General features: G+C 39.3%; 1 protein-coding gene across 16 annotated transcripts in view; it reads right to left on the bottom strand.

Moving 5' to 3' along the window:
• Nucleotides 1–16611, bottom strand: part of USP25 (ubiquitin specific peptidase 25) — a 189339-nt gene that overhangs the window by 68364 nt on the left and 104364 nt on the right. For 12 of the 16 annotated variants that reach the window (XR_013960013.1, XR_013960014.1, XR_013960015.1 and 9 more), the window contains 4 exons: nt 7518–7645; nt 6820–6915; nt 5556–5717; nt 4698–4924 (listed from right to left, as the gene is read on the bottom strand). Coding sequence is in view for 13 of the 16 variants with exons in the window: in XM_080657606.1 (XP_080513732.1) it covers nt 4698–4924; nt 5556–5717; nt 6820–6915; nt 7518–7645 (613 nt within the window). In the remaining 3 variants the exon portion in view is untranslated. The remainder of the gene's footprint in view (nt 1–4697; nt 4925–5555; nt 5718–6819; nt 6916–7517; nt 7646–16611) is intronic. The other 4 variants (XM_080657614.1, XM_080657605.1, XM_080657615.1 and 1 more) reach the window with 1 other exon arrangement.

The raw sequence follows: 16611 nt of genomic DNA on the forward strand, positions 1-16611 counted from the left end.
GCCCATCAGCAGATGAGTGGATTAGAAAACTGTGGTACATCTACACAATGGAATACTACTCTGCTGTAAAAAGGAACTCCTACCATTCGCAAAAGCACGGATGGAGCTGGAGAGCATTATGCTAAGTGAAATAAGTCAGTCAAAGAAAGATAAATATCATATGATCTCACTCATTTGCAGATTATAATGAAAAACATAAACTGATGAACAAAAACAGATCCAGAGACAGAGAAGCATCGATCAGATGCTGTAACCTCAGAGGGAAGGTAGGGGAGGATGGGGGGAAGGGGGAGAGGTCTACCAAAAGACTTGTATGCCTGCATATAAGCGTAACAAATGGATATAGACACCAGGGGGGTGAGGGCATGAATGGGAGTGGGGTGGGGGGCTATAGGGGGATAAAGACACATATGTAATACCTTAATCAATAAAATTTTTTTTTTAAAAATGAAAAACTAAAAAAAAAAAAAAAAAAAATCTACATTATAAAAACAAAGCAAATCCAACATAAAAGAAGTCAAATAACAAAGACAAACAAGGAAAAGAATATCTGCAGCATACACTTTGGGAAATAGGTTGATACCCATAATGCTAGTTTCTATTAAGCAATAAGAGATGGGCAAGTGGTTCAATATAAAAATGGGCAGATGTCACAAACAAGAAATTTACAGAAAAATAAAATTTCAGTCATAATTAAGGAAATTTAAGAAACCGAAAAACCATTTTCAACTATTAGACTACCACAGACTAAAAAGTGGAGGGATTAAGCAAAGAGAGAAAGAGAGAGAGAGAGAGAGAGAGAGAGAGAGAACTCCTGAACACAGACAACAGTGTCTTGATTGTGGGGGTGGAAGGGAGGTTGGGAGGAGATGAAAGAGGGCATAGAAGAGATAAATGGTGATGGAGAAAAATAAAAAATAAATAAAAGATAAATACATAAAAATAAAACAAACACAATCTGTCAGGTCCAGTAGAAAATTATCCCAAACTCTTAGCACAGTGTTCAGGAAAAGCTACGTGTTTAATTAATGTGTATTAATAAATTTAATAAATTTAAATGTAAAAAATACCTTCATATATGAAAAAAACTAAGAGAAATTTTATAGTTACTAATGCTGTCACCATCATATCCTATTAAGTATTAAATTAGGACTGCTCTTTCTTTATATATTGTCTTTAAAGTGTCAAGTTGGGCACATAAAATCTAATAATCGATATTGTTTAATATAGTTCCAACCTTTTGACATAAAACTAGTTATTTTTCAATTTAACTCTTTAATTTTAAAAATTGGGGGACAGTAATAGAGTAATATGTAAGAAAACTCAAAATAAATCTATCATAAAATTATGTCACTTTAGTCAAAAAAAAGGGGGGGGGGGGCATTTTAACAATAGTAGAGTTCCTTCCAAGAAAGGACAGATGGCAACTAAACACCAACTCCCGCCCTCCCTTCAGAGCACTGTTTTTATTTTGCTACATTCCAGTTAAAACTCATTTCAGGGTGGCACTGATTACATATCATATGTGGAAATCTCATTAGAGCAGATTGAAAATTAAAATTCACATTTCTAATGCTTAAGTCTAAAGAAAATTTTTATCACTTGAACTTCATTGTGTAAACATCAGGGACAGCACACAACTTATAAGTACAAATATGATGCTGTATGGTGTTTCTCCAATGGAGAAGCTGAGAATACCAGCTTGATATGAATTTAGAGCACTAAATTAGAAAATGAGACCATCTGCCATGTCATTAATCAGCGAAGTAATCCAGAAAAAATTCTTCCATTTCTCTGAATCTGATATCTGTCTATATATATAAAAGCCGAAAGAAACCAAGATGGCGGCATAGGTAAACACCTAAACTGCTGCCTCGCACAATTTCAAAACTACAACTAAAAGACAGAACGGACATCATCCAGAACCACAGAAAAGCTGGCTGAGTGGAAATTCTACAACTAGAAGGAAAGAGAAAAGGTCACGGAGAATCAGAGGAGCGGCAAAGGGCTGAGTTACAGAGACACGCGTGCAGAGAGAAAGGGCAGCTGAGTGCCTGGCTGACTTTCTCTGTCAGGAGGAGGAAGGAAGCCCCCAACTGCACTGAACCCCAGTTCCAACTGCACTGAACCCCAGTTCCGGGCGAAACCCCGTGGACCCAGGCTCATATAGGGGGAGTCTGGACTGTCAGGTAGAGAGAAAGGCACACGGAGACTCGGAGACTCTGGGGAGCCGCGGCAGGCAGGGGTCTGGAGGCGCGCGCGCGCAGGAGTGCTCACAGAGAAGACTGAATGCGGAGGTTGCTGCAGGCTTTCCCTAGAGGAAGGGAGTTGGAAGCTCCTGACTGCACTGAACCCCAGTTCTGGGCAAGCCACCCACTTATGAGGAAAATCTGGACTGTCAGGCGGACACTCAGGGGAGCCGCGGAAGGCAGAGGTCTGGTGGCGTGCGCGCAAGGGCAGGGCTGACTGGAAGCCAAGACTGTCTGCTCCTCCCAGAGACTCCGCCCCATCCGAGCTGAGCACAGAGGCTTTTACAATTTTGCAAGTCTGATCCTATAAGGCTGTCTCCAGCACCGAACTTCTCCCAGCGTAGACACAGCTGATCCTCACAGCCAACTGGCCTGGAGGTCAATTCCTCCCAGTGATACCAACAACAATCAAGACTTAACTACAACAAGGCTGTACGCACAGTCCACAAAGGGGTGCACCAAGAGTATCCAACTCAGGTTAACTGGGGAGGCTGACCCACTGGGCCATATAGCAAACCTAGCACACAAAGCTACCCTACCAACTCAGGGAAGCAACGAAAATGCGAAGACAAAGAAAGAGATCACAAACGAAAGAAATGGAGGAAAACAAACAACTGGATATAGAATTCAAAACCACGGTTATAAGGTTGTTCAAGAATATCCTAGAAAAGGCCAATAAATTTAGCGAGACCCTCGAAGATATGAAAAAGGACCAACTAGAAATTAAACATACACTGACTGAAATAAAAAATATACAGAGACCCAACAGCAGACTAGAGGAACACAAGAATCAAGTCAAAGATTTGAAATACAAAGAAGCAAAAAACACTCAACCGGAAAAGCAAAAAGAAAAAAGAATCCAAAAATTTGAAGATAGTGTAAGAAATCTCTGGGGCAACTTCAAGCGTACCAACATCAGAATTATGGGGGTGCCAGAAGAAGAGAGAGAGCAAGATACTGAAAACCTATTTGAAGAAATAATGACTGAAAACTTCCCCCACCTGGTGAAAAAAATAGACCTACAAGTCCAGGAAGCGCACAGAACCTCAAACAAAAGGAATCCAAAGAGAACCACACCAAGACACATCATAATTAAAATGCCAAGAGCAAAAGACAAAGAGAGAATATTAAAAGCAGCAAGAGAAAAACAGTTAATTACTTACAAGGGAGCACCCATACGATTGTCAGCTGATTTCTTAACAGAAACTATGCAGGCCAGAAGGGAGTGGCAAGATCAAAGTGATGAATAGCAAGAACCTACAACCAAGATTACTCTACCCAGCAAAGTTATCATTCAGAATGGAAGGTCAGATAGAGTTTCACAGATAAGAAAAAGCTAAAGGAGTTCATTACCACCAAACCAGTATTATATGAAATGCTGAAAGGTATTCTTTCAGAAGAGAAAGAAGAAAAAAGTAAAGATAAAAATCATGAACAAATACATATCTATCAACAAGTGAACCTAAAAATCAAGTGAATTAAAAAGCTGAGGAACAGAATAAACTGGTGAATATAATAGAATCAGGGGCACAGAAAGGGAATGGACTGATAATTCTCAGGGGGAAAGGGTATGGGGGATGCAGGAAGAGACTGGACAAAAATCGTACACCTATGGATGAGGACAGTGGGGGGGAGGTAAGGGCAGAGGGTGGGGTGGGAACCAGGTGGAAGGGAGCTATGGGGGGGAAAAGGAGAAACAATTGTAATAATCTGAACAATGAAGATTTATTAAAAAAATAAAAATAAATGAGAAAAATAAAATAAAATAAAAGCCGAAGCGACTGAAAGACCAGAACAATCGGGATGACTGGTTGACCAGTTGCTATGACACGCACTGACCACCAGCGGGCTGACGCTCAATGCAGGAGTGCCCCCTTGTGGTCAGTACACTTCAACAGCAGGAGCACCACTCAGCTGACTGACTGATCTGGCAGCCCACCAGCCTGGCGGCAGCCACTCACTCCCTCAGTAGTCCTGAAGGTCCAATCTCCAGAGAACGGGCCAGGCACCAAAGGACCAGTGCCAATGGCACCATCCCGACAGCACCGCCAGCCTCCTGGAAGTCAGCCTCGGGCACTGCGGCTGCTTCCCCTCCCTAGACGCTCCGCAAGGAAGAAAAGATATAAAAGCAGTCGCCAGGTGGCTCCCAACAACCAGCGTGAACGTCAATGGGATGGATCCAGATCCCAGGCTGCCCAGGGTGTCCCACTGCCTGCCCAAAGGGCCGATCATATCCCGGCCCCCACCTGTGCACGAATTCATGCACCAGGCCTCTAGTTAATATCATAAAAATGGAAAGCCAGACTAGTTTATCTTTTAGAAAACCCTTTCCAGAAAAAAATACTTTATAATATTTACACAAGAAATCCAGAGTGATTTCTGTTTTCCATTTGTCTTTATATAGACCCATCTGAGGCAATAGTAAGTACACTACGAGAAGCTTCTTACCTCTGGTATCATTTTCTATTTCTGTCCTCCAGCGATGTAAACAGCTTTCCAGCACAGAAAGTTCTTCTTCTGTTATGTGCCTTGGTGCTGGATGCATGGGCAAGTCTGGAGGTATTCGAGACTGAGTGAATGGTTTGTGAATCACCGATCTCGATGAGATGGCAGCTATTGATGTAGGTGATGTGCTTGGCAATTCCGAAGAGGCAGCTCCCTGTTGTTCCATTGTGCTGTATTTTTAAAACATAATGTATTAAACTTTCCAAATTGAAGCTCTGGACAAAGACTGTGCCAAATACATAGCATTAAATAGGCTTATTATTTCAAAAAGAAAAGGTCTTAAGAATAGAAGAGATGTGGAGTAACCTAAGTCCTCATGAGTTTCTTAATACACAAGGACTACATTATTTTAAGGAAGAAATTGTGGCTGTATAGTAGAAGCAGCTTGATCATATCTACTAAAAAAAACACACCAACAAATCTTACATGTTCCAAAAGTATAAATGCCTTTCCTTGCTAATACTTACCAGCTTACATTGTAGAAGAAATTTCTAATTTAACAGTATTATTTTCATGAATAAAAGGTTGAAACAGATAACATACTAAAACAACCTAAAGTATAACTATGAATAGAAAAAATATGAAAAATTCAATCCACAACCAGAAAACGTATTGAAATAATGAAATAAGAAAGCACCTAGAAGACATACAACAAATGTTCTAAGTGAATCTAATCTTTTTAGAATTCATTAAAATTAATCACAGCATGCATCTTTTAAAACCTTCTTCAAAGGGTACCAATTATATTATTATGCAGTATAGAACGCACAGCTTGTCTTTTGTATCAAAAAGACTTTTTACCTTGGTAATGCCTGTGATGGTACGGAACCACTAGGTGGGGAACTAGCATCAATATCATCAACAGGAGAAGTGCAAACAGGTTTACTTGAGGCAAATTCCAATGCATACTGTAGAACATCTACCAACGGAAAGCGCTTGGGACCCGAACCATAGCTTAAATATCTATTAACCATAAAATGTATAAATGCTTTAATTTGAATATAAAGCAAATTTGTGTTTTTCAATAATTTTTATAAAACATGATATGAATACTTCAATGAATCTCTCAACAATGAAATTAATTTTCAGATGAAGACAGTAAGACTAAATATACATTCAAGAAATAAATTAAATATTCTCCAAAAGAAACCAAAGCTGATTAAGTCTGAATGTGTATATACACTGTTATGAATTTTAACACTGCTCTAAGTTTCATCTCCTAAGACTATTTTTTAGTTGTTATCTGGTTTCATGATGACTAATATTATCTTCCTACTATTTTACCTCTGATTATTTTTCAATATTATTACTGATACCTTTTAAGAATAAGAATTATTGAAATATAATCTATTATATTTGTATAATAAAGTTTCAGGGTATTAATTTTCAAATTAACACTAAAACAAGGGAATAAAGATTAGATCAGAGGCTGCAAACTGGCACTTGGCAGATGACATTTCAGCCTGGGGACTTTATCTGAACTATAGGATATTTGACAATCTAGATGTTGGCTTCTGGAAATAATCTGACACTTTAGGGATACTGAGATGACATTCATCATGACTCCACTGGCTAGTGTGGCTGGCAGCCACTCCCTCTCCAAGGGGTGTGCTCTAGGCACCCCTGTCCACCACTATGTTTGACTTGTTGCCCTTCTTCATAAAGCCTCCACGAGGTCCTGGTAGGCATCTGAGTTTGTATCTTCTGTATTAAGGAGGAAAACTCAGTCACAATTTGTATTAGAGGAAATCTCAAGAGTAATATTTAGTATCATGAAAGAAGAAGCCTCAATTATAAATTAGTTCATATCTATTTTCAGAACCATACCTGTTGTTGGTGAGAATATTTAAATACTAAAATAATCTTCAAATGACAACTATAAAAGATTTTAGGTTTCTAACAGAATTAAAAACTAAACTATACAAGCAAAAATATCAGTTCAGAATTATTATCTACTTCTAGGATCATAAATTACTCAAGAAAAATGTAAGATTAAAAATTCTAGATAATCACTAAAAGCATGAACTTCTATAGCTAGTTCATAATTCTGTAGAAGTTACAATACCTTTCTAGTCTTTGTTGTAATACTGTAAGGTAATCTTTCAGTCTCTTGATTTCTTCCCTCTTAATTCTTGTTATTTCTCTATTTCTGTGCATGTATCTTGCAGAAAAAAGGAAAACAGCAATCATTAGTATCTCTAAATATCGTGGGAGGAGATACAACAGTAAGTCTAGTCAGCCCCGCCTGCGCCCTCTCACAGTCCAGGATCCCTTGGGAGGTGTCCAACTGCCATAGAGGCAAGAGAGGCTCCCGCCACTGCCGCTGTGCCCACCAACCGTGAGCCTGGCTTCTGGCTAAGCGGTGTTCCCCTTGTAGGAGCACACTGACCACCAGGAGGCAGCCCCTGCAATAAGCGTCTGCCCCTGATGGTCAGTGTGCATCATAGCAACCAGTCGTTCCAAGGTTCGGTTGAGTTGCATATTAGCCTTTTATTATATAGGATATCAAACAGTATAAAATTGTACTTTTGAAAATTTCTGACAGATTTATAATACAAAAATATAATAATCTTTTTAAAAACCTACTTATAACATAATTTCCATTTACTATACCTTTTCTTGACAAATGCTACTACATATTTTATATAAAAATTAAAGACTAACTTTAAGGAAATTAAATAAAATTCTTCTCTAAACACAGTAATTCTTCATTTGGTTACTAAACTATTTCAAAACTAATTTATGCTATATCCCAAACCATACCTGTCCAGATATAAAACTTGAGGAAATTCTAATTTGTTGTGAATTTTTTCTGGTCTTCCCAATGCCTGATTAAATTCAAATCTTGACAATTCAAATGTTAATACAGGTGGTAGTTCGGTAAACCAATGCTGAAAGAAACAATAATTCAAAACCTTAGTATCATCTTTGTTTTCTCCATTCCAATTTTAGGCAAAGGATGTCAGCAATGACATTTTCATATGCATCGTCATAATGCTGACATCACAAAAAAATGATTAGGTATAGTATTTAGATAAAACTCTTTCACACTTTTTGAAAATTCCAAGGATGAGGATAACATATAACCAGGAAAGAGAAAAATCTTCTAACAATTCTTCCATAACAATTCTTTATATTAGAATTTATAACCCAAAGAGAAAGCCATTGGTTAAAATCATAACTTAGTAGCTCAAATCTTTTACTTTTTAAATCTTTATTGTTGAAAGTATTACTATGCTCCCTTTTCTTCCCCATAGACCCTTCTAACCCTCTCTCTCCCCCAACCCCAGGCCTTCACCACGCTATTTTGTCTGTGTCTATGGGTTATGAATATATGCATATAAGTTCTTTGGTTGATCTCTTCCCACCCAATCCATCCACCTCTGCCTTTAGTCTGAGATTCGACTGTTTATTCCATGCGTCTACATCTCTGGATCTATTTTGTTCATCAGTCTATTTTGTTCATTAGATTAGCTCAAGATTATATTACTATTGCTACCATAAATGGAACATATACTCATAATAATCAACCATACTGTCAAAACCTGTGACAAAGTTCCAAGTTGTAGTACATAAAGGAAAGACAATTTTATAATATAAATGATCACAATTCTCATACTGAAAACTAGGAACTGTTTTAAACTTAACTGTCCTACTGGAAATTTGACTAATTTAAGAAAAATATATATCACTAATAAATATTTATGGTAATTATATTTGAAATCCTTTACAGTAACTAGTATTTAACAAATTAAATGCCTCATTGCTTTATACCAACTCCACCACAAACTTTGGGCAATGTTCAGTTAAGAATGTTATACAACAAAACTTCAAAAAAATTTTTTTTGTAAAATACATTCAAGTTTTATATAAATACTGGAGGCCTGGTGCATGAATTCGTGCACAGGTGCAGTCCAGCCAGCCCGCCCCAATAGGGGCCAATCGGATCCTGGCCAGTGCAGGGAGGGGATGCGGGAGGTTTGCCGGCCGGCTCCATCCCCGATTGGGGTGGATAGAGGCTGATCAGGGCCCCGATCCAGCCAGTTGGCCACCGCAGTGCACGTCATAGTGACCAGTCGTTCTGGTCGCTTGGCTTTTATATATACTAGTGGCCCTGCATGCGAATCCGTACATGAGTAGCTCGCTGCCACTTGCCTCAGCTGGCCACCTGCCCACCGCCACTGTAGCTCTCCACTGCACGTAGCTCACTGCCCTGCCCTCCTATAGCTCTCCGCGGTTAGTAGCTCACTGTCCCACCTTCCTGTACCTCTCCGCAGTTTGTAGCTCACTGCTCCGCCCTCCTGTAGCTCTCCCTCACTTGTAGCTCACTACCCTGCCCTCCTGGTGATCAGTCGTTACGTGTCACGGCGTAACAACCATTTGTATATTACCTCTTTATTATATAGGATAGATTATTAACTTAAAGAGAAAGAAAAGCCAACAAATTCAGAAGTATAACATAATGGAACAAATAAATTTAAAGTGGTTATTATAAGTGGTTATGCAGTGTACCGCTTTTTACTACTATAAAAATAAATTGCCACACTAAATCATGTGTGATATTTCAACAGCCAAAAAATGATACCACACAAATGTCAATAAGCCAAGAGTTCATTAAAATCAAACATCCAAAGTAAAAGCAGAAATGAAGCACATTTGGCAAACTGATTTAACTAAAATCTTGAAAGTTGCTACTTTTCTCTAAATAAAGCTAATAAAGGTATATAGTTATGTGGAGAGTGGCTACAGTGTTTACACAGGTTCAAGCCTCCGACTAATGAGAGGGCACCGTTCTCTCGTGGCAAAGCCACATGCAACTCCTCCTAGCTTGGAGGGCAAAGCCCCCTCAGCCCAATTATAGCCAAAGGCTATAGTTGTAAGCTTGACCTTATAGTCTGAACCTGTGGTCCCACGTGGCTAAGTGATATAGGCTGAGAGAGGTGCAGTAAGTAAATAAAGCTTGATCAGGTGCATATAACTGAGTAGATTCAAAACCCACAAGAACATTATAAACATCATGACCACGCCCTTACTTTGCCTCGTGGAATCTGACTATAAAATACTCGATTGCAGGCTGTGGCGCTGTCTCTCATCAGAGAGGGCAGCATCCCACCTAGCCCCAGCTTTATTCTCTTGTCTGTCTTTTCTAATCCTTCACCGCCCCTCCCCCCCCTCAGGTTCACCCATGGCCATGCTGAGCAGGGGACACAGTTATTCAAACTATCACCCCCTCCCCAAATGTTAATGATTACTGAATTGAGATTTCCTAAGTTGGATTTGGTTTATCTTTTACTAAAAGTTGAGGTTTAAGAAATTTGTTTTATTTTATATATGGGTATTACCTAAAGTTGACTAGATCTAATATCAGAAACATCTCATACGTTTTAAAATTTCTTGAACAGATTTGCTTATTTATTTTGTTCTCACAAGCCATTGGCAAACATGTTAGTTAGCTATAATCCACACCTAAAATTACTATTAAGAATTAAAACATACTTCATAACCAAAGGACTTGTATGAAAGCATATGAGCATAACCAATGGACACAGACGGGGGTTGGGGGGTGAGGGCATATGCTGGGGGTTGGGGGCAGCCAGGGACAGGTCAATGGGGGAAAAAGGAGACTTATGTAATACTTTAAACATTAAAGAGTTTAAGTTAAAAATAAAACATATCCCATACATATCACCAAAAAAACTTTTAATGCCTTAGGATATTATTCTATACTCCATTTTATGATACTCAAATAAGTATATAAGATTTCAAGAACTATTACTTTCATAATTTATTGCAACACTTTTTTGGGGGTTTTTAATCCTCACCCAAGGATATTTTTCCATTGATCTTTTAGAGAGATTGGAAAAGAGAGGGAAAATAGAAACATCAATGTGAGATAAAAACATCAATTGGCCGAAATCGGTTTGGCTCAGTGGATAGAGCGTCGGCCTGCGGACTGAAGGGTCCCGGGTTCGATTCCGGTTAAGGGCATGTACCTTGGTTGCGGGCATATCCCCAGTGGGGGGTGTGCAGGAGGCAGCTGATCGATGTTTCTCTCTCATCGATGTTTCTGGCTCTCTATCCCTCTCCCTTCCTCTCTGTAAAATATCAATAAAATATTTAAAAAAAACAAACAAACAAACAAAAAAAAAACCCATCAATTGGTTGCCGCCTGCAAGTGCCCTGACCAGGGCATGGGTCAGGAAGGAGCCTGCAACCAAGGTACATGCCCTTGACCGAAATCAAACCCAGAACCCTTTGGTCCACAGGCCAACACTTACCTACTGAGCCAAACTGGCTAGGGCTATTGTAACACTTTAAAAGTCACCATTAAAACAAAATAGTCATATACTTTTAATTCATGGGAATCTACAACTGTCAGTGGAAATAAAATGACTTAAATTGGGGGTATGTTTCTCTGGAAACCATAAAAAGTCCAGGAAATAGCTTCCAAACCTTATCAAAGGATGTTCGTAACACGTTGTGCAATTGTGCCTATGGTGAACGCATTTCCTCTAACTCCTGTGACAATTTTTCTTACTAAACACTCGGAAGCATTTCGCTTTCTCATTCTCAAGCTAACAGGGAAAAGAAGAGATAGCCAGACACTCCCTAAATTCATTTAAGAAAATGTTATGGGTATCTCTAGCTCTGTGATTTCAGGATTAAAAGTATAGTAGTGTATAACTAGAATATTAAGTAAAACAATAATTTTTCTTTCAAAATATTTTATGCAATTTTTATGTACTTCTTTAATCTAACTGGTGTGCAATGCTTATGAGATATAGAACATTAAAGATAAAAATGATGCTTATAAGAACAGACATATAGACCAGTGGAACAGAACAGAAAACCCAGAAATCGACACAAGCCATTATGCTCAATTAATATTTGACAAAGGAGGCAAGACCATACAATGGAGACAAGACAGTCTCTTCAATAAATGGTGTTGGGAAAACTGGACAGATACATGCAAAAAAATGAAACTAGACCACCAACTTACACCATACACAAAAATAAACTCAAAATGGATAAAGGACTTAAATGTAAGATGGGAAACCATACAAATCTTAGAAGAAGCCACAGGCAGCAAAATAGCAGACATTTGTCGTAGCAATATCTTTACTGATACAGCTCGTAGGGCAATGAAAACTAAAGAGAAAATAAACAAATGGGACTACATCAAAATAAAAATCTGCACAGCAAAGGAAACCATCAACAAAACAACAAGAAAGCCCACTGCATGGGAGAACATATTTGCCAATGATATCAACGATAAGGGTTTAATCTCCAACATTTACAAAGAACTCATACAACTTAACAAAAGGAAGATAAACAACCCAATCAAAAAATGGGCAAAGGACCTAAGTAGACACTTTTCAAAAGAGGACATACAGAATGCTGAGAGACATATGAAAACATGCTCAAAGTCACTAATCATCCGAGAGATGCGAATCAAAATGACAATGAGGTACCCTCTCACACCTGTCAGAATGGCTGTCATCAACAAATCACCAAATGACAAGTGCTGGCGAGGATGCAGAGAAAAAGGAACCCTCCTGCATTGCTGGTGGGAATGCAGACTGGTGCAGCCACTGTGGAGAACAGTATGGAGTTTCCTCAAAAAACTAAAAATGGAACTCCCATTTGACCCAGTGATCCCACTTCTAGGAATATACCCCAAGAAGACAGAAACACCAATCAGAAAGGATATATACACCCCTATGTTCATAGCAGCACAATTTACAATAGCTAAGATTTGGAAGCAGCCTAAGTTGCCCATCAGCAGATGAGTGGATTAAAAAGCTATGGTACATCTATACAATGGAATACTATGCTGCTGTAAAAAGGAAGGAACTCCTACCATTTGCAACAGCACGGATGGAGCTGGAAAGCATTATGCTAAGTGAAGTCAGTCAGCCAAAGAAATATAAATACCACATGATCTCACTCATTTGTGGAATATAAAAAACATTATAAACTGTTGAACAAAAATAGATAAGAGGCAAAGAAGCATCGAATAGACTGTGAAACTACAGTGGTAAGGTAGGGGAGGGTTGGAGGGGGTAAGAGATCAATCGAAGGACTTATATGCATGCATATAAGCACAACCAACATACGTGAGACACGGGGTTGGGGGACGGTGAGGGGAAGTGCCAGGGGGTAGGGGCGGCCGGGGGGAGATCAATGGGGGAAAAAAGGAGACATATGTACTACTATTCGTAATACCTTAAACAATAAAATAAAAATTTTAAAAAATGATGCTTATATTATCCACATCCCTAAACATATTTATTATTATTATAATAAACCTACAGTAGTAATAGATTCATGCAGTTATAAATAACTTATATAATCAGCATTGGCAACAAAGATGCTTCTAAATTTATGACTATAAACCTCACTTGTTACTAGAAGTATTTTCTAGAGAGAATATAGTCATTTTTATGAGTTGTAACAGCTGATTTTTTCTATTAGTATGTCTTAAAAATTGCTTTTGCCGAAACCGGTTTGGCTCAGTGGATAGAGCGTCGGCCTGTGGACTGGAGGGTCCCAGGTTCGATTCCGGTCAAGGGCATGTACATTGGTTACGGGCACATCCCCAGTGGGAGGTGTGCGGGAGGCAGCTGATCGATGTTCTCTCTCATCGATGTTTCTAACTCTCTCTCTCTCTCCCTTCCTCTCTGTAAAAAATTAATAAAATACATTAAAAAAAAATATGTCTGTGGAGCTGCATTAAAAAAAAAAAAATTGCTTTTGTGACATTATGTTAATGCAGGGGGGATTACATAACCAGAAAAAAACACACCTGCCATTCCCAATTCCCCTTAGTACACTAAACAAAGCCAGGGTGTAAACTAAGAATGAGAACCCAAAACTTCCTATTCCAATTCAAAAACTAGTTTCAGTCATTTAATTGTCCTTACTCACTTGTCCTTTTACCCTAAAAAAATATTCTAGAAACATTTTATAAGTATTTATCTTCCAGACTAGAGGCCCAGTACACGAATTCGTGCATGGGTGCGGTGTCTTGGCCTGGCCAGGGATCAAGGCCTATCGGGGGGCTGGCCGGCGGGGGAAGGGGGGAGGGGCTGCAGGAGGTTGGCTGTGGGAGACCACCAGGGGGCAGCTCCTGTGTTGAGCATCTGCCCCCTGGTGATCAGTGCACATCATAGCAACTGGTCAACTGGTCGTTCGGTCACAATGGTTGCTTAGGCTTTTATATATATTATCATTTTTAATTTATTCAGTTGTCTCTGGTTATGTCATTCCAAAAATTTAAAATCTTATAGCCCATTGAATGTTTTAACATGAGTAATTATGGAGACTAAAGATCTTCCTAAGTGGTTGACAACAACTATTTCAGTAAAATGATGTTTTCTGTATCAAGGTAAAAATCAACAATTTTTACTAATCAATAGTGTAAGAGGTGTTATCATCAAGAATTATGCCAATTTAGAAACACATCTACAATGTTTTTTATTGGTCTTTGTAGAGACTCAAGAATAGTTATTCTGAAGGATATAATGAAATAGGACTATAATTTTAAAATGTTATTAGAAACTTATCTAGGCAATTGGTAATAGAAATCAAATTTGATATTATTGAGACTGCTTAGAAACTGCTGAATTTAGAAAGGATGGCAAACTATTGTATTCCACAGGTTGAATTAAAAAACCTAGGCAGAAAGCATAGAATGCAGTCTAAGGCATTACAGTATGAAGACAAAGATGAAGGACAAACTAGATTTTTAAAAATAAACTAGAGGCCTGATGCACAAAATCATGCAAGGGGCTCAGTTCTCACAGCCCCGGCTTCGTCCAGGTCATCTGGACGGTCGTTCTTGGGCTCAGTCTAATTAGCATATTAGCTCATTATATAGGATAGCGGCCTGGCCTGCATGGCTCATTGGTTGAACGTCGACCTATGAACCAGGAGGTCAAGGTGCGATTTCAGGTGTGTGCACATGCCTGGGTTGTGTGCTTGATCCCCAGTGGGGCAGCTAATCAATGATTCTCTATCATCATTGATGTTTCTCTCTCTATCCCTCTCCCTTCCTCTCTGAAAACAATAAAAATATTTTTAAAAACATAAAAATTCATATTGAATGTAAGGAAAACTATTTTTGAAAGCTAGACATACGTGAGAAAGATTACTTACCAATAAATCATAGTGTATTTCACTTACAAGCTGCTTTGACAAAGTAAGGAATATGCCATCCCATTTTCCCTGCCCCACCCATCCATCTATCATCTTTAATCAAAAACAGATCATACTTTAAGAAGTTCTGCTTTCTTATTCTCTTATGGGATCCTGGGAAAGTCCTAATCCTTGGAGATCTATTTTCCATCAATAAAATAAATAAACTTAATTTAAATATTCTTAAGTATAGTTCTATATCAAATCACTTGTGGAGCTCTTGTGCCATGTACCATATCCCAGTCCTAGATTCTGATTTGATAGCTTTGAAGTGGGGCCTAGGCATCTGTTGAGAATGACTCAGTAGATAACCTGTGATGTGGAGAGAACACTTATTTCAAAGATTCTCTCTCTTTCCCTCTATAAAGAAACACACACATACACCAAATAATAAATATTATTTACTTCTGTTGAAGAGAAAAAAAAGTTAGGACAAAAATGGTTTATTACATCTTTTTTAAAAAGCACACAATTCAGATAAAATCAATTTATTCTCAAAGATACAAGAACCAAATCCCTTTTTAGATAAACACAAGAGAGAATCACTTAATATTATTAAGCTCCTATTCAGGGATAAAGACCTCAGAAACTTATTTGATAACACTGAGACATTTCATTCAGTCAGTCACACTTCTATTTGCAGATACCACACTACCCACTAGAGACACAGCAGGAAGTGGCACAGATGAAGATCCTGCCCTCAAGCATGGAGGCTCACAAAGACAACTACTAGCAATTGCTTAACAATGACTGATTTTAGAGATTCATCTGTCCTTTACTTTCTGCTGTAACACTCCCCAAAGGGTAAGTACATGTATGGGTAGATGGATATACAGATGGAGCTGGAGAGACAGAGTTGGGCAACACAGAAAGCAGTAGACACAGATAAATCCTATATAATAAAAGCCTAATATGCAAATCGACCGAATGGTGGAACGACCAGTCGCTATGATACGCACTGACCCAGCAAGGGGCAGACGCTCAACACAGGAGCTGCCCCCTGGTGGTCAGTGCGTTCCCACAGGGGGAGTGCCGCTCAGCCAGAAGCTGGGCTCACGGCTGGCAAGTGCAGCGGCTGTGGCAAGAGCCTCTCCCACCTCCACTGCAGGCGGGCGGTAAGGAGCGAGGGGTCCCAGACTGAGAGAGCCCTGGACTGCAAGAGGGTGCAGGCTGGGCTGAGGGAAGCCCCGCCCCAGTGCATGAATCTCGTGCACCAGAACTCCAGTCTATATTATAAAAAGCCAGTGACGTAATGCTGTAATGACCAAACAACCGGTCACCATGAAGTGCATGGAGCACCTCTCGGTCCCTCCCCAACGACCCACAGGCTCTGATTACAGCAAGGCTGGCAGCTAGCGGGCGGGTGGGGCGGTGGGCATGGAGTGGCGGGCGCCCCAAGGCGAACGCCACGAGGCACACGCGGGTGGGCGGGCCACGTGATTTCGCTCGCTGGGCCTCTAGTAGGTTTATAATATACTACAGGCCTAATGTACGAAATTTGTGCAAGGGGCTCGGCCCGCACAGCATCGGCTGTCTGGTCTAATTAGCATATTACGCTTTTATTATTATAGATTTTGTAAATTATTTCCTTCTGGAGAAAACAAGTTCTTCCATCTGTCCTTCACATAATTATACTGAAATTTTACAAGAAAAGGGGTCT

Source organism: Plecotus auritus (assembly GCF_963455305.1).
Source record: "Plecotus auritus genome assembly, chromosome: 2".
In the NCBI taxonomy this organism is placed as follows: Eukaryota; Metazoa; Chordata; class Mammalia; order Chiroptera; family Vespertilionidae; genus Plecotus; species Plecotus auritus.